Source organism: Cololabis saira, chromosome 6, assembly GCF_033807715.1.
Source record: "Cololabis saira isolate AMF1-May2022 chromosome 6, fColSai1.1, whole genome shotgun sequence".
Taxonomy (NCBI): domain Eukaryota; kingdom Metazoa; phylum Chordata; class Actinopteri; order Beloniformes; family Belonidae; genus Cololabis; species Cololabis saira.
This window is the reverse complement of record NC_084592.1, coordinates 39,475,516-39,500,254: the sequence shown is the minus strand read 5'-3', so window position 1 is coordinate 39,500,254 and position 24,739 is coordinate 39,475,516. Positions and strand designations below refer to the sequence as shown.

At 41.2% G+C, this 24,739-nt stretch overlaps 1 protein-coding gene across 2 annotated transcripts in view; it reads right to left on the bottom strand.

Annotated features, from left to right (window-relative positions):
- The window catches only part of LOC133446178 (aryl hydrocarbon receptor-like), a 73,007-nt gene that overhangs the window by 30,411 nt on the left and 17,857 nt on the right, over window positions 1-24,739 (bottom strand). For both annotated transcript variants that reach the window (XR_009782805.1, XM_061724094.1), the window contains exon 3: window positions 5,577-5,683. Coding sequence is in view for 1 of the 2 variants with exons in the window: in XM_061724094.1 (XP_061580078.1) it covers window positions 5,577-5,683 (107 nt within the window). In the remaining variant the exon portion in view is untranslated. The remainder of the gene's footprint in view (window positions 1-5,576; window positions 5,684-24,739) is intronic.

Genomic DNA, 24,739 nt, shown 5'->3' with positions numbered 1-24,739 from the left:
GTAGAAAAATCTGCCAGTGGGACAAGATTTATCTTCTTATTACAAGCAAAAAAAATCTTGTTCCACTGGCAGATTTTTCTACTTATTTTAAGTGAAAATCTACTTGAAACAGGTGAAAATTGTTGTTTTTTCCAGTGATGAGTCTTGTTTTAAGTATAATGAGATTTTTTTGACTAATTTGTAATTAAAATGTCTAATTTTTAGTCAAATTATATGCCATTATAACTAAAAACTTTAATGTTTTCATACCTTTAAACATATTTAAAGGCAAAAACATGGCACCAGTTATTCTGGTAAAACCTCCTGTCTCCGTTTCTAAATGTGAAGGTGTCACATGGATCACTGCAAAAACTCAAAATCTTAAGAATATTTGTCTTATTTCTAGTTAAAATGTCTCAGTTTTAGTAAAAAAAAAATCTCATTACACTTAAAACAAGACTCATCACTGGAAAAAACAACAATTTTCACCCGTTTCAAGTAGATTTTCACTTGAAATAAGTAGAAAAATCTGCATGTGGAACAAGATTTTTTTGTTCCCCTGGCAGATTTTTCTACTTATTTCAAGTGAAAATCTACTTGAAACAGGTGAAAATTGTTGTTTTTTCCAGTGATGAGTCCTGTTTTAAGTGTAATAAGATTTTTTACTGAAATGAGAAATTTTAACTAGAAATAGAACAAATATTCTTAATTTGAGTTTTTGCAGTGATCCATTTTACTTATCCTGTGAAGGACAGAGTCATATTGATAAGTTCAGAAAACTGTTTCTTATTTTTGTGTTTTGATGTATTTGATGTAAGCCCAGTGGATATTTAAAGCTTACAGAAGGCTGCATTTAACTGCTGCTATGTCATTCCTGCAGGTGTTTTGGTCAGTGCTATTATTTGTAATATATTATATTATTTGTAATGAGCACAAATTATCTGTCCCCATATGATAAAATCCACCATCCCCCTGATTTTTTTTTACAACTCGAGTACTGCTCCCAGCTGAAGACCGTTCTGTCTCCACCAGGACGGAAAAAGCAGCGGCAGCTTATGAAGTTTAGATTAAAAGGAGGTCACGATGAGAACACTTTGTTTGCAGTTATTACCGACATTACCCGAAAGACACAAGTATGACTTGTTTGCTCCATTTTCTGAGTCTGAATAATTGATGTTCTCACAGCTCCTCCATAATTCACGGTCATGTAACGCGAGGAAGAGTTGGTCCAGCCGCTGCCCATCAAAGAGGAAGTCCAGCTAGTTTCTCCAAATGAGGTTTAATTCCTCATTGTGAGCACTCAAGAGGACATGGGTGACAAAAAAAACGAAAGCCTCCTGCTTCGGTTTGGGAATGGGAGGCGGCCCAGTCCCTCTCCTGGGATGCCAGTGTGATGCACATTGGGAGGAACTGGACCGGAAAATCGTTGACTGCAACAAAACCCAAAAAGATCTGGCAGCCAGCGAGCGTGCTCTCTACCCCTCGCCCCCCAAAAAAAACCCCTGACGAACTGGGAGGCTTTTATTCAGCCGGAACCGGGAACCATGTCTTGCTCAAAAAAGCGAAACTGTCCCGGTTGATGGAGACAGACGTGTTCAGGCAGTGGGACACCGCTGTCACGTTATCTACACTAAACACACTGAGCGTGATTGATGAGCTGCTCCGTCCAAAATCATGGGCGCTGATGTGCGGCTGGAACAGCCGGCCAAAAGACTTATCTGTGGGGGATTTTCTCCACTCAGCTGGAGGGGCATTAGCAAGGCCCCGGCCAGATGTGGGTGAAAGGTCCTGAAGCTGGGGTCAAACATCTGCCGCATCACATGAGAATTAAAGGTCAGGCAGGCCATCTTGTTTGCGTCATCAACTGAATTTCTATTCACCACCATTAGGGATGGGCGGTATGGACTAAAAAATGTATCACGGTAATTTCTGGCATTTATCCCGATAACGATAAAAATGACGATTAAAAAAATACCAATTCAACTCCACCTTTGTAACTATAAATCTATCACCACATTCAGTCTTTGGAGCTGCTCTAAAAGAATACTAAATACTACTAAACGTCATCAATGGGAATGTATCTTTCTTTCTTTCTTTCTTTCTTTCTTTCTTTCTTTCTTTCTTTCTTTCTTTCTTTCTTTCTTTCTTTCTTTCTCCCTTCCTCCCTCCCTTCCTTCCTTCCTTCCTTCCTTCCTTCCTCCCTCCCTCCCTCCCTCCCTCCCTCCCTCCCTCCCTCCCTCCCTTCCTTCCTTCCTTCCTTCCTTCCTTCCTTCCTTCCTTCCTTCCTTCCTTCCTTCCTTCCTTCCTTCCTTCCTTCCTTCCTTCCTTCCTTCCTTCCTTCCTTCCTTCCTTCACGTACGTTGTGCGTGGATTTAACACAGAACCATAAATCAGCTTTACACAAAAACGTCATCAACAGGAATTTATCGTTTTTATCGCAAGATGACAAATTCTTACCGTGGGGAATTTTTTTGACGGTTTATCGTAAACGGTAAAATATCACCCATTCCTAACCACCATGTTATTTAAATACTCAAGCGTCAATGTTTTTCATCACTACCCAGTTATCGTGTGACCCAACTGAAGTCACTGGACCATCGGTCCGTCTGTCAAACTCGGTTTGCCCACCGAACATGTCGTCGTACTTCGGAGGTGAGGCCTCAGAAGGAAGACAGTACTTTTTCATTGAGTGTTCTGAAACTTTTGCCTGGTTTTACAGCATCACAGACCCAACGACAGGATGCCATATACGTACAGGTGACACACGTGCAGTACTGGAGTTGAGGGGGGATGAGGGGGGACGGCATCCCCCCCTGAAATAAAAATGGTCAAAATCATCCCCCTTGTAAAACTGCCATCCCCCTTTCCATCCCTTATGTCATTTCATCAATGAATGTGGTTTTACTGCTATTTTAACATTTAGAGTCATCACCAGAAAAATAACACCGGAAAAATAACTTATTTGACAATTTTCAACTGTTTCAAGTACATTTTCACTTGAAATAAGTAGAAAAATCTGCCAGTGGGACAAGATTTATCTTCTCATTACAAGCAAAAAAATCATGTTCCACTGGGAGATTTGTCTACTTATTTTAAGTGAAAATCTACTTGAAACAGGTGAAAATTGTTGTTTTTTTTTCCAGTGATGATTCTTGTTTTAAGTGTAATGAGATTTTTTTACTAAAATGAGACATTTTAACTAGAAATAAGACAAATGTTCTTGTTAAGATTTTGAGTTTTTGCAGTGATCCATTTTACTTATCCTGTGAAGGAAAGAGTTATATTGATAAGTTCAGAAAACTGTTTTTTATTGTTGTGTTTTGATGTATTTGATGTAAGCCCAGTGGATATTTAAAAGCTATTTTTAAAGCATTTAACTGCTGCTATGTCATTCCTGCAGGTGTTTTGGTCAGTGCTATTATTTGTAATATATTATATTATTTGTAATCAGCACAAATTATCTGTCCCCATATGATAAAATCCACCATCCCCCCTGATTTTTTTTTACGACTCCAGTACTGCACACGTGGATGTGGGAGACTCATTCAGTCTCGTCGAGACGTGATTTTTCTAAAGAGAGAAAACGTATCGTTGCCAGAAGTCTGCGTGATGAAGTAAAGCACTGGCTGGAGAACATCAAATACTTTATGCATCTCTAAAGGCACGAGCAGCCTGTCGTCACCAACAATGTACAATTAACACTGAATTATTAGTGTCAAATCAAAACTGAATTTAGAAAATCTAATTTTCCAATGACTATAATGTTGTTCCCGCTCCTCCCACGCTACCACGGTTGGCGCTTCCAGCCTTCTGATCGCCGGTCCTGACACTACGACTCCCAGCATTCCTCAATCCTCCACATCATGGACTGCGCCTGTGCACCTCATACCCACTTATACCCTGCACGTTCCCCAGCTCCTCGTGTAGTATTGTTGGGTCCACATGTCCACACCAATTTATAAGCGTCTCTGTGCGTCTTCACGCTCTGTCATTTCTGGATTAAATCCTACTTTAGTTAATCTGCGCTTGTGTCCGCCTGCTCCGTTAAGACCCTGACACATAATCGCTGTTATTGGTTTATTTGTTTCCAAAAGAACAAAGACAAATGTCCTTCAAGTAAGGTTTAAATATAAAAAAAAACTAAACAATGCCAAAGTCAAAACTGCTAGCTCAATCAGCAACATAGCGTTGATGGCTTGCAACACTCACGTATGGAGGTCTCTTGAGGACCAGTTGATCCAGTTCATAAACTGACTGGTTTCCAAGCATGAACGTCAACATATATAAAATTATATCAAGCAACAAACGTATGTCTAATTAGTGTCGTCGATTTTTGATTGGCGGGTTAGGGAGGCGGAGCCTAACCATGAGCAGGCAACCTGATGACTGATTACGCCACCGAAATGACATGTGTCCAGCGTGGATCAGTTGAAGGAGCTGGGAGCCATAACAGATCCTCTCAAGACCCTTCCAGCAGGACCCAAAACCTCCCACGTCATCCAGCTGCAACAGGTTTAACGCAGCCAAGTGATGATCTCTGGAACCTCGATGCAGCTCTGGTACGGATCAGTTTACCATATTTTCTGCACTATAAGGCGCACCTAAAAGCCTTTAATTTTCTCAAAAACCGGCAGTGCGCCTTATATATGATCATTACGGTCATTTCTGTTACTGTAGTCAGGGGGATTGTGGGTACTTTAGTTGGTGTCGCCAAAATAACAGCACTAAAACCGTCAGGAATCATCACAGACGTTTAAGACAACAGCAACAACGCTGACTCACATAATGGCGACTGTGACGAGACGGAGCCCCGCTGGATGCTGCAGTCACCCAACTGTTCTATTCCGACACGGAAGAAGATTTCAAGGGATTGGGGATGGGAAATTAACTGGAAAAGTTCCCCTCCGCATTTGTTTTGGGAGTGAACTAAGTTTTCAGAAAGCTGGTTTTTATTTTGATAATAAAGTTTGACATACAGTACTTTTCTTCTTGTTTTTTTTTGCATTTGCCGTAGCATTTTGTAGCATTTCCTGTAGTGCAGCTCCATCAGGTAGATGCTAACTCAACCCCAGCCACTATAGTACTGTATCTTACCATATATTGTGTGCGCCTTATAATGCGATGTGCCTTATATGTGGAGGGGGTTTTAAAATGTGCCATTTATTGAATGTGCGCCTTATAATATGCTGCGCCTCATGATGTGGAAAATACGGTAGTTGTTATTTTATTAGCGACACTCAAAATGAGGATTTTTGGACAGATTTGATTAGAATTAAAAATGTAATATTAATTAGCATTGTTAGCGTGAGCAAAGTCAGCCAGACTAAAATGTTGAACTGTGACTGACATTACAGTAGGTGAACCTGCTCCAGCTAGAATCACGGCCTTGTTTGCTCTCCCTCTTCACAACATGGTGGCACACGGGGAAAAAGCTCCATTCAGAGACCTGAGTGACGTCACAGGGGGTGGGGGGAGTTGTCCAGCTCTTCTTATACAGTATTTACATGAACCGTACAAACAGCGACGCTGGAATACTTTGAGTATTGACACAAACGAGCAACTACAGCCTTCCATTGATCATGGAAACTTTGACTGACCTGTAGCAGGAGTTCACCCTCGGGGATCTTGCTGTCTGCCGCTGCTGTTTTCAGGTCATCGTCACTCACACCGACCCCAGTTGCCCCGTTTTGATTGTTGAGCGCAACTGCAAAAACACACAGGCACGCAAAGGCAGGCATGTTTCAGTCATGTGATGTAAAGCATTGCACCGTGGGACAGCTGAGGATGCTAAGGTTGGGGGTTGAGAGCTGAATGCTGCAAACATTTCACCGATACAATAAAAACACTCTTCTTCTGGTTATGCCAGTCTCCGGGAGAACAAGGGAACATCTGAATCAAGTAACTGACGTGAATGACGGACGTCTGCCTTGAACCTCCTTCTGAACTTTAAGTTTATCGTCTAATTTCACACACACATTCATGCCTGTGATGAAAAGCTGTGGAACCATCATTAGTACACTGCTTTGAATGATCATTTCAAGTAATCTGGTTTTCTTTTCTGTGCACAGAGCTGTGACTGCATCACTCCCTTCAGTGTCTGAGTGTCTGTGGAGGTTCACAGAGCACAAAGGACACGGATCACAGTGATTATCAGTGACTTCCCTCAAGGCCCAACCCACAACCGGGGATATTATGGGGTTTTTCCTGAGGCTGAACCACGCCAGCTATTTTTACTCATAATGCAGCGGTTTGAAGCAATGAAGCAAGCGCTAACATTCTTACTTGCAGTTGAAGCCCACCCCGAAGTAGGAAAAGCTGCAGTTCATTGACTGGCCACTAGGGCTTGGCTTCAAAGAGCGAGTCAATGTCCACTAACTGTGAATGGGATGAGGTGGACGTGTAGCAGCCGGCTTACTAGCAGAGCTGTCAAGTAACAAAGTACAAATACTTTGTTACCTTACTTAAGTAGAAATGTTGGTTATCTATACTTCACTGGAGTAGTTATTTTTCAGATAACTTTTTACTTTTACTCCTTACATTTTCACGCAATTATCTGTACTTTTTACTCCTTACATTTTAAAAACAGCCTCGTTACTCTATTTCATTTCGGCCTTTAAATAAAAACTATCCAGTTAAATTGCTCCATCAGGATAGATTGAATTTGGTTGTGGTTGTTTCAGATGTTCTTGTCCAGTTTTGTTCTTACATCCGTTCCCTCAGATTCCTGCAACTAAACTTGGATGTACATTCCAATAAACGTTAGTATAAATGATAACATGCCTCTGAAGTTTGACTTTTTGCACCATTACAATACTTATAGGCAACTAGTCATCATATCTCCTGCTCTCTGAAACACATGTTAATGCTCAATAGTACACATATATGGTTCTTTAATATATTTGCATTATACTAAGATGCATTCATTTTCAATGGCGTTTGTCCTTAATGGCTTTTTTCTCCCTTACATTACTTTTACTTTTATATTTTAAGCAGTTTTGAAACCAGTACTTTTATACTTTTACTTGAGTAAAACACTTGAGTTGATACTTCAACTTCTACAGGAGTATTTTTAAACTCTAGTATCTATACTTCTACCTGAGTAATGAATGTGAATACTTTTGACACCTCTGCTTACTAGGCTGCTGCCAGGCTCCTAGCATGCTGCTCCTATTTGCAACATGGCACTACACAGTACAAGAAAAAACGCTTCAAAAGCACTTTCCAGAAACCTGCGGGTGACATCAGAGTGAGCTTGTCTAGTTGTTCTTATACAGTCAATAGTTGGAAGAAAATAAATGTTTTTCCATCACCGACAAATCATGCAGTCAGGGTGTACGCAGTACTGGAGTTGAGGGGGGATGGCATCAGCCCCCGGAAATAAAAACGGTCCAAATCATCCCCCCCTGTAAAACTGCCATCCCCCCTTTCCATCCCTTATGTAATTTCATCAATGAATGTGGTTTTACTGCTATTTCAACATTTAGAGTCATCACCAGAAAAATTTGACAATTTTCACCTGTTTCAGGTAAATTTTTACTTCAAATAAGTAGGAAAATCTGCCAGTGGAACAAGATTTATCTTCTCATTACAAGCAAAAAAATGAGTGATGAGTCTTGTTTTAAGTGTAATGAGATTTTTTTTACTAAAATTAGACATTTTAACTAGAAATAAGACAAATATTCTTAAGATTTTGAGTTTTTGCAGTGATCCATTTTACTTATCCTGTGAAGGACAGAGTCATATTGATAAGTTCAGAAAACTGTTTTTTATTGTTGTGTTTTGATGTATTTGATGTAAGCCCAGTGGATATTTAAAGCTTACAGAATGCTGCATTTAACTGCTGCTATGTCATTCCTGCAGTATTTCTGCAGGTGTTTTGGTCAGTGCTATTATTTGTAATCAGCACAAATTATCTGTCCCCATATGATAAAATCCACCATCAGCCCGGATTCTTTTTTACAACTCGAGTACTGGGTGTACGTTACCACTCATGTACTGTAACCTGGCCTCAGCCAAGAACCTCCGAAAAACTGTATTGCTAGTTCAGGCTGAGAACCGTCCATTTCATGCTCAACGTGAACCAATCTGATCTTTTTGGGCAGGTGAGTCTTAAAGATATATGTGTGTGTGTGTATTTATTCTATTTTATTTTATTTAATCCAAACAACTAATAAAAAAAAATGTATGTAATTTCTCCAACAAATTACAAATAAACTCACATAAATACCGCTCTACCAAAACAACCGAGTATCTCTGATGTGTTTATGTGTCCAGGGCTCTCGTGTGCTGCCTGAGATGTGATTTTCAAATACATCTGTTGGAGTTAAACTTCAGGTTCTTCCTTTTTGATGCTGGAGATGAGGCGACAGCTCCTTTAGGCGTCACACTGATCCACAGGCCCCGCTCTGCTCCGTCCTCTCTTCTCCGCTGGCCTTCACCTCTGCTGCTTCCAGCTGCCCGCTAGCTGTGATCCCCCACCACCCCCCGGCTGCTCCCACGCTCCTGTTTTCTTTCCCCGGCGTGACATCACAGCACTTCCCTTCCCCTCGGCGCTCCGGGCGCGTGGAGGGGTGGGAAGGCTGGTGGCTTGATGAATGCCAACCGTTGAACCCGACGTGCTGCCTTCAGCAGATCTTGAGCAAATAAGAGCACTTGATCCAAACAAGAATTTGCTGCCGACGTCAAAGAGATTAAACTTCATGTGGCAATCATTAACTGCGTTTACATGCAGTCAATAACAGTTTTAAAACCCGAATATTAGCAATAACCCGGTTTTGCACGGCCATGTAAACACCAATAACCCCTTTGAATAACCCGACTTTGCTCATATCCCGGTTTTTAAAAAACAGAATATGAGCCCATGGTTACTCCTTTTAAAACCCGAATATTTGGTCATGTAAACGCCAAACGGAACGATCAAAAGGAACATGAATTTGTAGTAGTAGTAGTGTTTATTTCGAATATGAATCATATAAAAAAAGAAAGAAAATAAGACAATCGTCTTAACATGAGACATAACAAAGTACATATTCGAAAGGGAGTGAGAAGAAGTAAAACTTATAAACTCTCACCCCCTCTCCTTAAATATGACTAGCTAACACATGCGAACATAACATTATGCAAACATAATAAAAAAAAATATAAATAAAACTAAAAAAACTAAAACAATCAAAACAAGACAATAAAAACATTGTAGCAACATAAGCTACTGACTAGTGTAAGAAAATAATACAAATAGATAAATAAAAAATAAACACTGTATCATTGCACCCAAGCATTTTGCTCATCCCTGTACCTCTGAAAAATAATATCTTCTTATATCTATATTTGTTTTCTGCGCATCCTCTTTTCGCAAGGAATCCTGGTCTTTTGAGTCCAGGACGTAGTTCTAAACATGGAGAAACATAAGACCACGCCAACTTTTGGAGTGAGGAGGAGACTAATCACTTCATAAATGTAATGAAGGAAATTAACATTTTGGCATTTGTAGACGGTAGAAAGTACCGGGATAGCCAGATTTACAAGAAGGTGAGCAAAAAGTTGCACGAAGCAGCATTTGTTTTGGATTTGGATACAGGAAGAAGAAGCGGAAATGACAGGAATTGCGTCATGATGTTCTCCGCGCGTCGCTGGTTTGATCCAGATATCCCAAATGATTAATTACCATGGAAACGGATTATTCCGAATGTTTCAGTAACCGGAATATTAGCAATAACCAGAATTTTGACTGCATGTAAACGTAGTCACTGTAAGCAGCATCACAACGTGCAGAAATGTTCTTCACCACTTCATCAGTGATGTTGCTCTTTGATGCTGCCCTCATCACCCTTCCATGTTGAGTGACAGGCGTGTTCGGGTCATGTGACCCATCACACGACTCATAAACATATACACAGAACGTATTGTGAGCTGATTCGCAGAAGATGCTTGCATCCTCTTATGAGCAGCAACTATTTTAAGAAAGACATAAAAACCCTTCAAGAAGGCTGGAAAACTTTTCTGACACTACTTCATATACACGCCGAACCAGAGCGGGACTGAGCGCTGCTGATCCGCTGGTCTGTTGGGGATCGTTAATCTCTCGTATGACCTAATTCCAGTCAGTCTTGGGCTGCCGAACAGATGACCTCACATGTGAGTCTGGACTACGCTGGTGTACAGAGGAGCTCATGACCCGCTCACTGACTGCAGGGTGTCCAGGCCTCGTGGGTTTGTCTGAGGGATGTTGTCCTTTCTGCTTTTTTAAGATGTAACTTAGTAAACCCGAGTGGTGCTGCAGCATTTTTATTTTTTTTTTGTGAGAAGAGGTTTTCTCCTGCAGGATGAAGATCTTTTTTTAATTTCTCTGAGCGATGCACATTCAGACCCAGGTGTGAACTTGTTCAGGTGTTCACCCTGCAGAAGGTTGGCAACTGCCTTAAAGGTTTTCCACTTGTGAATATCTCTTCTCACTTCATCATCACTGTGGAGTGATGATGAATAGTTTGGAAATGGCCTAGTAACCCAGGAAAGACATCATTGCTGATGTCTTTCCTGCTTAGCTCTGACTGGTCCAGACTGGTTCACCACCGACAATTCTGCCTTTATAGCGGAGCACATGAGTCGTGTTGCATCAAGAACCACGTTGTTGTTGGTCGGTGGGTCTTACGTGGGGAAGAAACTCGAGTGCAACGTTCCCTTCAACAGCTCTGGTATTTCTACGGTCAATAATTGTGATTATTCATATGAAGACTAATTATTGACTTATTTCCATAGTCTGCAACATGTCTGCTTCTGATCCAAAAAAACTTTTGATGAAAATCACAGAATTGTGCACTTTTTTTGGTACTTTTGTGAAAGCAACTGTATGTAGTAACTCCACGTTTGACCATATAGAGGCGTATGGCTCTGCCAAGTTGAGGTGTTTTGTCTTGCGCCGGGGGCTGACACACTGACAGAATTTGATTTACTTTCCTTCAATCGACTGATAGATTCATTTCAAACAATTCAATCATGCAGGAAATATGTATTTGGTATGGTTGTTGTTTTAGGATGTTTTTAATGCAGCAGCGTGTCGCAGCTGCTCCATGGTGATGTCATGACAGGGAGAGCAACGATCAGTGATCGTTACTCTCTGACCCCCGCCTTCGGTGCTGCGACCCGTGAGGACCTCTGATCCCGAAGGTGAAGTATGACATAATCGGATGACTGATTCTGGGTCAGACCTTTTGTTTCCTGCAAACGAGGTTAACAAGGAGCCCATCTGAGAGGCGCCGCAGTGTTCGGGGTGTCAGGGCACAGACTGGGGAGCATGTGGGCTTTGTATTGAAAGGTTTGAACGTTTCACGGGACAAGGCTTTGCTGGAACACCCCTGACCTTATTCCCAACCGGACTGGATCAGCCATGAGAACAATGAAAGGCAATGTTGGAGTAGCCTCACAATGAAATACAGAACTGCTGCAAAGAATAAACGATAATGCAGCGGCGAGAAGCATAAAAACAAACGTTGTGCCGCCTGTCTTGAAATCCTGCTCTGGCCCGGCCTCAGGTGGAGGAGAGTAAGCGGCGCTTCGCTTGACTAAAACAAATCATCCTGCTCCTATCATCCATCCCCCTAAAACCAAAGGTTTATTGTACACATTCGACTTTGATCCTGCAGGCAGAGATTTCCAGCTGAGATAGACTTTTCTACTTGTTTAATGTCTGGTGAAAATCTTTCATGCTTGGGGCCCATTCTCTTTTTACATCTGTTCCTTGATCTCCTGTTTTTTTTAAACTGAATGGGTCAGTTGCACTGTTAGCTTAGCTGAGGGTCGGGCCACTTTCAGACTACACGTCCTTCTGATTGTCCAGATCTCACTGCTGTTCAGACCAGACAACCCAGTGAGTTGTTGATGGGAGTCTTAAAGTCGCCCACCTGGTCTCTAAACCACATCACCTGGCACATCATTTGTTGCACGTTTATATGTCGTTCAATCCCTAAAAATTAAGATTTGGCTCAGCTCTGACGTCACTGATGACCGCAGCCTTGCAGTCCCCCGGGGCTTCATCGGTGCCGGACCTCATAGTTAGAGAAATAACAGGAATAATCGTTCAGTTGCGGCTACAAGCACCATAATTGTCACACATACTCCTTAGGGGTTGCTCTTTTGATAAAACCATTGTGCCAGAAAAAAAAAAAAAAGATGGCGGCCTTTTTTCAAGATGGCCGCCTTCGAATATACAGTAATATTGCATTTCGCAATAAAATCCAATAGTTGTCCTATTGGAATGATCTTGGTGTCAAATCATAACCTTTTCACTATGTAGAATCTAAATTTGGACCCATGGACTTACACTTTGGCTTCCTTGTACCATATATCAGTCCCAGAATCCTAATAGTAGGGCTGGGCGATTTTGGACAAAAATAAAATCCCGATTTTTTTTTTCCTGTAAACCCGATTTTCGATTTCCATTTCGATTTTTTTGGTAAAACTACAAAAGAAAATGGAATAAATTGTTTCAAATATTTTATCTTTATTTTGATAGAAAAATAAACAAATTTCCCTATTGGGAATGAAGTGCAACTGAAAGATATACTGTAAATCCACCTTGAGTTTAGTAAAGTGACAACATTTACAATCTTCTTGACCAAACAAAGTAAAAAATCGATTTTCCTTTTTTTAACATCGTCTTGATTAATACATCCGATTTAGATTTAAAATCGATTAATCGCACAGCCCTACATAATAGTCTGCAAAATTAGATTTTTTTTTGTTATGTTTGACACTGGTAAAATGGATGGCAGTGTATACTTTAGTATTGTTAGAGGTTTTGTGTGTGGTTTTTTTGGCACAATGGTTTTATCAAAAGAGCAACCCCTAAGGAGTATGTGTGCCAATGTTGGTGCTTGTAGCCGCAACTGAACGATTCACCTGTTTTCTGCCTGTTATTTCTCTAACTATCAGTTCTGTGGAGGAGATGCTGCCGAGGGACTGGTGGAGGTCTGAATGGCTAACAAAAGTTGCTTAGCTGCTAAGATTCGTCCTTGGACCCTTTCCAGGTCAACCCACGGCCAGTCCCAGGGGCCTCTCATTGCAATTAACAGCATAACGTATTCTCTTTAAAATATGCATGAAAGTGCTCCGTTAGGTCTTTATTCAAGCACTCCTCGGGTTAAACAGAACCTAACCTGTTGGGCAAACAAACCAGATGTTTTAATGTCATACATTTATTCCAAATTTGAGCTCACCATCACAGAAACATGAGAAATAACTGCAGCCTGCTAGCCTGTGTCTCAGTACTTCACACATCAGAAACCACAGGCACCCACAAGCATCAGCAACATAATCGAGCTGAAAATGTTTTGAAAAATTGAATCGAAAAAGTGGGCCAACAACATGCCTCTTAGATGGCTGGAGGAAGACAAAGAGCAGATCCTGTTATCAAGCTTCAGTGGGCGCGTGAGTGCACGATGAAAAATTCACATCCTCGCAGCATTCACACAGATGTGGCAGTGCGGCTAAAGGCTAACAGCTTGTTTGCTTATCTGAGCTCCAGAGGAAGAGTATCTGTAAAAACTTCCGTTATGATGGGTCAACCTGCACATGACACCATCCTCTCCCGCCTTCCTCCATCACTGTGCTCAGCTCAGGTCAACTCAGTATTGTTTCTGACTGTAGGTTATACCTTACATACATATACATATACATACATATACCTTTAATACCTTAAACTAAATACCTTAAAATGTGTAGATCTAGTTGAGCTTAGGACTTCTCTTATAATGTATAAGGCACACAACAACCTACTTCCTTACTGCATTCAGGAAATGTTTTCACCCAGAGAAAGTCGGTATGAACTAGGGCTGCACGATTCTGGACAAAATGAGAATCACGATTTTTTTGCTTAGAATTGAGATCACGATTCTCTCACGATTTTTTTCCAATATAAAATTTATTGCACTTATTACTTTAACTTTGCAACAGCTGAACAAAAATATAATAACAATAAACATCTCTTGTCTTCTTTACACAAACCTTTGAATAATTTAAACAATAATAACAATTTTGAACAATATTTGTTCCTCCCTGAGTTGAACACCCTTTCAGAAAGGGGACTTGTAACAGATCCTGTAGTTCTGAGGCAACAAATTATTCCTCTGGCTGGGATGAACCCCCCATTGCCTTTTGCTGCTATTAAGAAGCTGCCGATACAAAAGGTAAACGTTACAAAAAATATGATGGTGCCTGATAAAAGACTGGCATTAACTTTGTAATAGCTGACATTGAACATAAAAACAATAAACATAAAAAAAAAAAAAAATATATATATATATATATATATATATATACATATATTTTTAAATCGTCGTCATTTGGAAATGAGATTGCGTTCAAGCATGAATCGAGATCGCGATTTTTTAACGATTAATCGTGCAGCCCTAGTATGAACTCAGGGGAACTTGTATGTTTAAAAAAATGTGTTTCTGTTAAAGGGGTAAAGTTGTGGAATAGTCTCTGTGATGAGCTAAAAATGTGTAGCTCTATCCGCAAAATCAAAAACATGTTTAAACTTAGGGCAATTGATAAATATAGACTATGACCAACAGCAGCTTCTCCTGTAAATCCTCTATATCACATGCTTTTGTTGTAATTGATCTATGTAATACTTTTTATTTTGATTTGTTATGATGTGATGTATTGTAAAAAAGGGTAGGTATTATATAAGCTAAGGCTTCAGTCTACACCTTTTTTGGTTCATTTATTTATATATCCAGCTGTACTGTGGTGCATGTTTTGATTTACTAATGGACCAAAATAAAACTAACTAACTAACTAACTAACTAACTAACTAACTAACTAACTAACTAACTAACTAACTAACTAACTAACTAACTAACTAACTAACTAACTAACTAACTAACTAACTAACTAACTAACTAACTAACTAACAAACTAAGGTTGGCCGGTTAGCAGGATTTGTTTCTCAGTAGGTGTGTCAAGGAGTGCAGAAAATGGATTAGAGCCATGGAGCAAAGGGTGGTGAACGTGGGTTTAGCTACGCCCGCTCCGAACCATCAGCCAGCTACCCTGGAGCCCTGTCCTCCCACCGGGAGACAGCTAACGGGCTATGGTAGACCAGGCGGGCCTGACTCGGCCAAAAGGCGTAGCTATGGGGTTGTTTTTAATGCTTCCAAATTGGAGATCCTCGCCTCCAAAGCTGTAAAACTGCATTTTATCCAAAAACCACTATCACTGATTCAGGGCGGGCCTGCACTGATGGAGGAAGAAGTTAAATACAGTTAACTATTTGACACAAGATGGTGAGTGCAGGAGAACCGGAGTACGAGCTGGGAGCCAGAAATACTGGAGGAAACCGCAGTACATGTCAAAGAAACAGCAAAGGAGTTGAATAAAATAGGTGTTGGACAAAAAAAAAGGAGTGTATTCTCGTCCATCACACGATCTTCACATCTGGTTCTGTTGGTTAACATGTTCCTCATCCTTGGAGCAAACATCAGTCAGATTAAGCGTCTAATTGTCAATAAATAGTTTTTTTCCCCCCCATCAGCAAATCATCGGTGACTTATTAAAATAAGCTTCTTCCTGATGTGTAATCGCTTTTTAACGGGCGAAAGCACAAAGACGTTTGCCCTCCGAGCACCAACTGACCGCCGCGCCCTCTTAGCAAGCAGGAATAGAACTTCAACACCAACTCGTACGGTATATCAGTCCCACAACGTGTCCAAGCTACAACCAACATCAAAGCTGAATTGAAGAGAGCTTGATTTCCCACAGGGACTTGGGACTTGTCACCATGGTAACCAAGCAGGCTGGTCTGACGGACAGACGTGGCGTTAGCAGCAGTACTTCTCTGTTAGCTTATAATTCATTGATTGATTGATTAATCTTTCCCACGGACACTTTGACAGAAAACCTTCTACCTGACGAGCGAGGTCTCCATCTGCATCCTCGCGCTGACTCAGCAAAACGTCTGCAGGGAATATTTCAGTTTTACTCAAATGCTAATTAACTGGATGAGCATTCAAACGGTGCCTGAATACTACTTTCTTCTTCCTGATTTTGCACAGAGCTGCCAGCCTGAAACGATCAGCTCGATTAACTGCAGCATCATTGCATCAAGCAGAAAGAATACCGACGTTACGACCCTCCTGTCCAACTATGAGGCTGCGTTTTGCTCTGAACGCAACAACTAAATGCTCCAAATGCACCGCTACTCCAGAGATATCTAAGTTTCTGTTCATTCTGGTGAATTTTTTTTATCCTGCTGTCACTTCGAGAGCTCAGAAGAATCTTAATTATTGCCGTGGCGATGCAGCGGATGCGTCAGAGCTGCACAGACGCTAACAGTGAGGAGGGCTTTCTGGCCGGCCAATCCCCCGTTGTGGATACACATGCCGCTTTCTTCCACTGGGCCCCGTGATGGCCGTCGGCAAACGCATCTGCTGCAGACTTGACTGATCAGACCCGACAAACGAGCGCTGACCCTGAAAATCACACAGTTCAGCTCCTTTCAGCCGGCTCTAGAGGGAATTCCTGCAGGATGTTTGTCATAAGATTACATGATAAATGACATCAAGGCATAATCAAAATATTTACGCTTCTACTGAGCAGAGAACTGTGATGCATACATGTTGAAAAAAGTAATGTCATCTCCAAAAATCCAAAGTATTCACCAGCGGGGAGCACGAAGAGACCAGAATTAAGAGGCCAACAACAACAGTGATCCAACATTTATTCCTTTTTTCTTTTCTTTTTTAAGAGGGAAAAAAGCCGGAAAAATAAACCTTGGTCCAAAGATTACGCTGATCCTTCTCCTCTATTAGCATCTTTAAGAACGTCGTCTCTGAGTCCAGTGGACGTATTCGCCTTACTTCGGTCCTACTTCCTGGGGGACTTCCAACCAATGAACTCCCACGCATTAGGACTATTTCCACAGTAGCTGCACGTGTAGCAGCATTTGCAACATTGAAAATTGCTCCCCCCCCCCATATTTCCATCACTTCCGCCAACAAAATGCAGCAACAAGGACATCAAACATTAAGTTTACCCGAAGGCGCTGGCCCGGCTTTAGCTCACTAGACAGCTTGCAAGTAACATCAGTCAGTAAACAAAAGTATGACTGAATCCCATAATGCCATAGGGCACCACGGCAGTAGCCGGTACCTGCAGTCATGTAGTCGTCTCTTTATGCCACAACATGAGTACGTTTTGTACCGTGATTAAACGTCTGCTTTCTGACCCCATCAGCGTCTGAAGCTAATAAACTAAATCTGTGCTAAATGCAGCATCGTAGGTTAGTTAGGACTAGGGATGGGCAGTATGGACTAAAAAATGTATCACGATAATTTCTGGCATTTATCCCGATAACGATAAAAATGACGATAATAAACATACCAATTCAACTCCACCTTTTCAACTATAAATCTATCTCGCTCTCAGATCCGCCATGTTTGTTACACAAAAACGTCATCAACGGGAATTTAGCTTTCTTTCTTTCTTTCTTTCTTTCTTTCTTTCTTTCTTTCTTTCTTTCTTTCTTTCTTTCTTTCTTTCTTTCTTTCTTTCTTTCTTTCTTTCTTTCTTTCTTTCTTTCTTTCTTTCTTTCTTTCTTTCTTTCTTTCTGCCTCATTTCTTTCTTTCTTTCTTTCTGCCTCATTTCTTTCTTTCTGCCTCATTTCTTTCTTTCTTTCTTTCTTTCTTTCTTTCTTTCTTTCTTTCTTTCTTTCTTTCTTTCTTTCTTTTTTTTCTTTCTTTCTTTCTTTCTTTCAGGCTCATTTCATTCTTTCTTTCTTTCTTTCAAGCTCATTTCCTTCCTTCCTTCCTTCCTTCCTTCCTTCCTTCCTTCCTTCCTTCCTTCCTTCCTTCCTTCCTTCCTTCCTTCCTTCCTTCCTTCCTTCCTTCCTTCCTTCCTTCCTTCTGCGTCGATTTAACGCAGAACCATAAATCAGCTTTACACAAAAACATCAACGGGAATTTATCGTTTTTACCGCGAGATGACAAATTCTTATCGTGGGGAATTTTTTTGACGGTTTATCGTGAATGGTAAAATATCACCCATTCCTAGTTAGGACACCGGGTCGTCATTTCCAGGGGGTCTTGTCTCATTTAGGGAAGTTTTTCACTCGACTTCCAGCTATAATCCTAAACAGCCTAAACGGTTTGTAATTATTTTAGAGCTATAAAGATAAAAAACAGAAAAAGCAAAGCCATTGAAGTGATGTCTGCCACCAGGATCACACAGTCCCTTTAACTGGAGCTCGTATCTATAAGCCCTTCTCTTTAAAGTCTAAGCATCATTTATAGAGTATAAAGTGACATTTGGACGATGGTTTCCAAGCTCTGTGGGGAAAACATTTGCTTCTGAGCCTCTTGTAGACAGTAAATCCATTTAACTGTTTGATCAGCGGCAGTGAAAAAAACAAGTGGAGCCTAGAGGATGCTGGGTTCTTCTCCTGGCTCCGGGCCTTGCTCATAGAGCCTCCGGCATTAATCCTGGCTGCATATGCTGACATTCATTCTGCAGAAATTACACTGCAAATATTTATTAAATATTTGTGCGTTTTCAATTTGTCCTTTCATCATATTACATGGGATTACAGAGGAACGTTATGTGCTGGTGCTGCTGCAGTTTCCAGCTCAATCCCTACATGGCATCCTGGATTTACTCCAGAGCGGCATAGCACACGCGCACACACACACACACACACACACACACACACACACACACACACACACACACACACACACACACACACACACACACACACACACACACACACACACACACACACACACACACACACACACACACACACACACACACACACACACACACACACACACACACGCACAGACACATGACGCTGTCACAAGAGCCTTGCCAAAGAGTTTGTGACCAATCACGGTAGAGACTTAGGATAAAATGTTACTTAACGGGCTGCTATTAAACCCGTCTGTTTCACTCTGCCTGACGGAGTTGTGCTGGCTTCAGATGCCGAGGCTCAAGATTACTCTTCTGGTATGAAATATGTAAGATTAATCAACTTAAAAATATACAAAATCTTGTCCTTTCGGCCACAGCGTCTTGCACGTTTCCATGGTCACCTTGATTCTGTATCTTCCCTTTTTCCTCCCGTCTGGCAGCTCCACCTACCAGCGTCATCACCTCCCTCCCTCTTTACATGTACATCTAATAAATAACACGTTTTATGTAACCAAGAGCAACCAAGAAACCAAGAACAGAAGTGAGACCTGCTTGTTTGTAAAGATGGATGACGGGTTCAAAGCAACCCGATGGTTTCTGCAGCTGCTTGTATGTGCACAAGGTCTGAGAAAAGTACGTTTCGTCAGGTCCAGTCTGTGCGCGTCCAGAGGATCCTCGTGCAGCCGCCCCCCCCAACAATGATGCATTCCCCTGGATGGAAGTATAACATGGACTTTTGCTTTAGGAGGGGGCTTTGCAGATCCAGACCTGCAGAAGCTCCTCTTCAGGCTACATGTCCATGAAAGGGAAACTTTGGCCTGGCTGACCCAAAAACTAGAGTGTAAATCTGCAGCGGCTCTTGTCAGTTCGCCCATGTGCATGCAGTTGTTCAATCCTGTGAGGTAACAGGGATTAAACGATGGGCTCCGCCCACATAGCGGCTTCAAAGTTCAAGGACGCTGAGTTGCTGCAGTTGGTGCTGATGCCATGGCAGAACGGATTCAGCGCAACATCCAGTATAAACCAGGCTCTACTGGTCACTTCTGTCCTTCCCGTCGCTGGAACAGGAACTTTAGTAACATCTGTCCGCACATATCGATGTTCGTAGCGCAAAAGCTTCTATCACTATCTCTCCTGAGAGAACAAAAGAAAAAATAATTTCCTGTGAATATATTTTTTATTGATACCCAATAAATGGTATACTGCAGGGGTCGGCAACCCAAAATGTTAAAAGAGCCACATTGGACCAAAAACACAAAAAACAAATATGTCTGGAGCCGCAAAAAATTAAAAGTCTTGTATGAGCCTTACAATGAAGGCTGCATGCTGCATATATCTATATTAGTTATAACTGGGGGAAGATTTTTTTTTCATTATGCACTTCGAGAAAAAAGTCGAAATGTCCAGAAAAAAGTCGATATTTCGAGAAAAAAGTCAAAATGTCAAGATTAATGTTGAAGTACAATCTTGAGACAAAAGTTGAAATGTCGAGAAAAAAGTCCAAATGTCGAGAAAAAAGTTGAAATGTTGAGAAAAAAAGTCTAAATTTTGAGAAAAAAGTCGAAATTTTAAGAAAAAAGTCGAAATTTTGAGAAAAAAGTCGAAATATTGAGATTAAAAAGGAAAGGAAAAAGTAAGAAAAAAGAGAAAAAAAAGGAAAAAAAGAAGAGAAAAATAGAAAAAAAAGAAAGAAAAGGAAAAAAGAGAAAAAAGAAGAAAAAAGGAAAAAAAAAAGGGAAAAAAGGTCAAACATTTTTTAAAAGCTCCAGGGAGCCACTAGGGCGGCACTAAAAAGCTGCATGCGGCTCTAGAGCCGCGGGTTGCCGAGCCCTGGTATACTGTTTTCCGTGAGATTGTTATTCTACATGTCAACAAGACCGACTGAGTATTAATTAGTTACCGAAGAGTATCCCTCCCTTTTATACGGAGCTTGTCATCCATCGATATTCTGTCTGAGGTCACCGATGCAACTAGCTGTAACGACACATTTGGGTTATTTTGGCACATTTGGTAAAGTTCTGGTGCCGGCAGGAACTCTGTGAGCCGGACATGCCCGAAGCTGAGCTGCGTCTTACACGGGTGATGGCTCGCGGTCTACGAGCTGAATGTCCTAACTTTGACGTGAGTTTCAGAAGGTGTGGAGAGGGCAGGGCATGGCCCAAAGAAAACGCGAACGTCAGGTGTGTTTAACACAACAAACACAAGCATTTAAAACATAATGTCCATCTTCAGGGAACGAACCCAGACTCTACAGATGGGTTATAAAGGATTATTGACAGACTTGTGCAGGTGTTGATGACAAGATGATGGCGATCTGTTGAATCCAATCATGCAGGGTACAGGGCCTGGGCTGGAGAACGCTATACTAGCTGCTCAAATGATCCTGTTCAAATCAAGCTTCAGCTGGAGGCTGGAGCACCGGGACGCCGGGGTCTGAGGCAGGGTCGCCACCCGTCCCTTGAAATACGGAATTGTTCCGTAATTAGGAATTAAAAGTTGCGTTCCGTATTGAACCAATACAGACACATATTATGCTCTTATTTATTTATGTCATAATATACAGGTGACGGTCTGAAAATTTGAATATATTGCAAAACTTAATTTGTCTTTTCATTCAACTTAAGGTGAAACAAATATATTATTTCCCACTACATGCAAAGTGAGATATTTCTTTTTTTTTTTAATGATTTTTTTATTGGAAATAGTTTCACATTGTACAACAGTAGTAAAGCAAAATAACTGGGAATACTTCCATCCATCCATTTTTCCCATCTTTTTATATCCCTCCCACATTCCCATCCCCAACCCAGCACTCACAACAGACCCAGAGACAAGAAAAAACAACCAAATACAATATAAAGAAAGAAAAGAGAAGAAAAAAAAAAAAAAAAAGAAAAAGAAAAAAAAAAGAAATAAATAAATAAAAATAATAATAATGATGCTAATCATTTTATTTTTAATGCTAGCAGTCTGACTGCGAGCCTACAGATGATCAAAGGCCTTGCTGGGAAATAGAGATTTTGTCAGAAAGTGAGATATTTCAAGCCTTTATTTGTTATAATTTTGGTGATTATGGCTCACAGTTTATGAAAACCCCAAATAAACAATCTCAAAAAATAGAATATATTATGAAATCAATAAACAATTCAATCATCAAAATTAAACAAATAAAGGCTTAACATATCTTGCTTTGCCTGTAATGAGACTATGTACTGTAATATACATGTATTAGTTTCACCTTTTAAGTTGAATTATTGAAATAAATTAACTTTTACACCATATTCTTCACCTGTTATATTATAGGATAATATAGGATATTATACAGGATATTATACATCCTTGGCTGATGTGGACATACATATCATAGGAGGCTATTTCAGTTGCTAGTATGGTTGTCTGTCTGAACAGTCATGCAAGTTCAATGCTATTAAAGCACTTTAAACTTTAAATCAAAGCGTTTTGTTTTTTCATATAAAATAAATACATTTCTATGCATTTTAGAAGTTTTTGGGATGTCCCTTTTTTTGGCGCGTGCTCTGCTGAAATCGGGGCGTCCCTTATTTCTATTTCTGAAAGGTGGCAACCCTAGTCTGAGGAGTAGCGGGACGCCACCCTCGGCTGGGCTAACAGCAGCCTAGCTGCCACTAAATTTCCCCTCTCATCCTTTTGCTGTGGGATGGCCCGACTCAACACGATTACAGCTACGTTTAATGAGGTCGCCGAGCTTCACGCTGTGCGACATGTCCTATGATGATGGATTTTCTCTCCCAGCAGCATGAAGAGCAAACAAACAAACGTGGCCCGGCATTGCTTTGTTTGGTTGTTGCTGTTGTGAGTGCTGCTCCTCTTTGTCCTGTCCTCTCACCAGTTGGGTCTGGTGGACATTCATTAAATATCCACATTACACATTCCCGTGATGAGCATTTCTCCCCCGCCAGCTCTTTCCTTCGCCGCTGCAGCCATGTTACTTTTCTGCACGTAGATGCGCTGACAGATAAAAGCCCTAGTTTGCTCTAATTCTCTTGTACTTAACTGCCGATGCCATCGTAGATCTAGAAACCCTCGTTGATTGGTATCAGCTACCTGTGAGAGGTTCTGCTCAGCTCTGAGGTTAATCTGGACCTGCAGGAGTTAATCAGGAAGTACTGGTCAGGAAGTTCAAGCATGAGAGGCTCTGTGGACGTAGATGGGGAGTGACGTGCTCTGCGTGAGTGCGAGCATCTGTGTGCGCTCTTTTTACACTTTCACAGTGACTCCGTTGCATCTGAGAGAAACACAGAGGCATTAAAACAGCAACTGGCTGCCGGGGCGTGTGAGCGGGCGTGCACGAGCACACACAAGCAGAGGGTGCGCTAGCGTTTCTACCTGAGTGAGAGTGGCAGCGATTAAACGCTGCAGTGAATGCAAACACACACCGCCCCCATAAATACACTAGTGCACATGACAGGTACACACCGCTACTACGGGGTTAACACGGGAGGGCTGGCACGCACGCTGAGCTGCAGAGGAGGACAAGGTGGGAGATGAAGAGGAGGTGGGGGAGGAGGACAAAGAACAGGAGGCAGAGATGGAAGAGGGACATGAGTAGGAGGGAGAATAGGGTGCAGGCTGACTGGATTTGAGGGGCAGTCACTTATGAACAAGTTCATATGTGATCAGCTGCGATCAGCTGGGGGGGGGGGGGGGGGGGGGTTCTGAAGTGGAGAGACAAGAAGTGGTGTGAGGGGTTCGGGAAGGGATTTCCCACCGTGATCATGTAGAACTCCTTTACCCGGAGCAAGGAGGTGATGGATACAAATAACAAATCGTCACCGCTAATCACCGTTTCCCTGACACGACGCAGCATTTGACAGGGCATGAGGCTGGCGGTGGGGGCCGGCCTTAGAGCGGATCAGCCGTTGAGTGGACTGTGGAGCGGGGGCGGAGGCATTCTGCCAGATATTTACAGCTGTGCAGCAGCGATGCCATGCACGGTCATGAAAACACTTTATTTGTCCTCATTCTAGGGCTGGGCGATATATCGAGATTTTAATATATATCGATATATTTTCAAACGCGATATGGTATGAGACAATATCGTTTATATCGATTTAAAAAAAAAAAAGATTTTTTTTTTTTTTTTTTATGATTTTGATATAGTTTATTTTGTGACAAATTGACTTGAATGTTTTATTTGAGATTTGCACAAATGTTTTGTTATTTGCACACTGTCAACCTCAGTGGAAAAGTCTGCCTGTTACTGTCTACATTGTATTAATTGCACAGTGTATTTTAATTTAATTGTTATGCAGGAAAGAGATATTTGTTTTATTTTATTCAAGAAGCATTTTTATTCTATATGTGCAGACCTCTGTTAATAAAGGAACCTGTGTGACATTTGGCACGAGGCTTTGTATTAAAACTGACTGTTTTATTAAGGGGTTTCCTCAGAAAAAAATGAAGCTAACAGAGATGCTAACAGAGATGCTAACAGAGATGCTAACAGAGATGCTATGCTATAATGCTTTGGGGGAAACCCCAATTAAGGCACAGAAAAAATATATATATTGAGTATCGCCATTCAGCTAGAAAATATCGAGATATGACTTTTGGTCCATATCGCCCAGCCCTACCTCATTCCATATCAGTGATGAAATGTGATGCTCTTCAGTGGCACCTCTACTTGAAAAAGTTCAGAATCTGAAAATCTTTTGAAGAGCAAACAAACATAAACAAGCACAAAACCAACTGATTTACCGAGGTCTACCGCCACCCTTCACACACATCCACGGTGCACTGCTAAAAGTATGCTATACTGAAAGTGTATAAAGACCATAAACAGCAGTAAAACAACAAATAATGATTTGTTTTGGTTACAGGATTCCAAAAAATGCTTCAGCCTAAAATTAGTGTCTCTCACATTCGTACCCAAATCTTCATCTTTGACCTGGATTATTGTTGCAGTCAGTACTCGAGTTGTAAAAAGAAATCAGGGGGGATGGTGGATTTTATCATATGGGGACAGATAATTTGTGCTGATTACAAATAATATAATATATTACAAATGATAGCACTGACCAAAACACCTGCAGA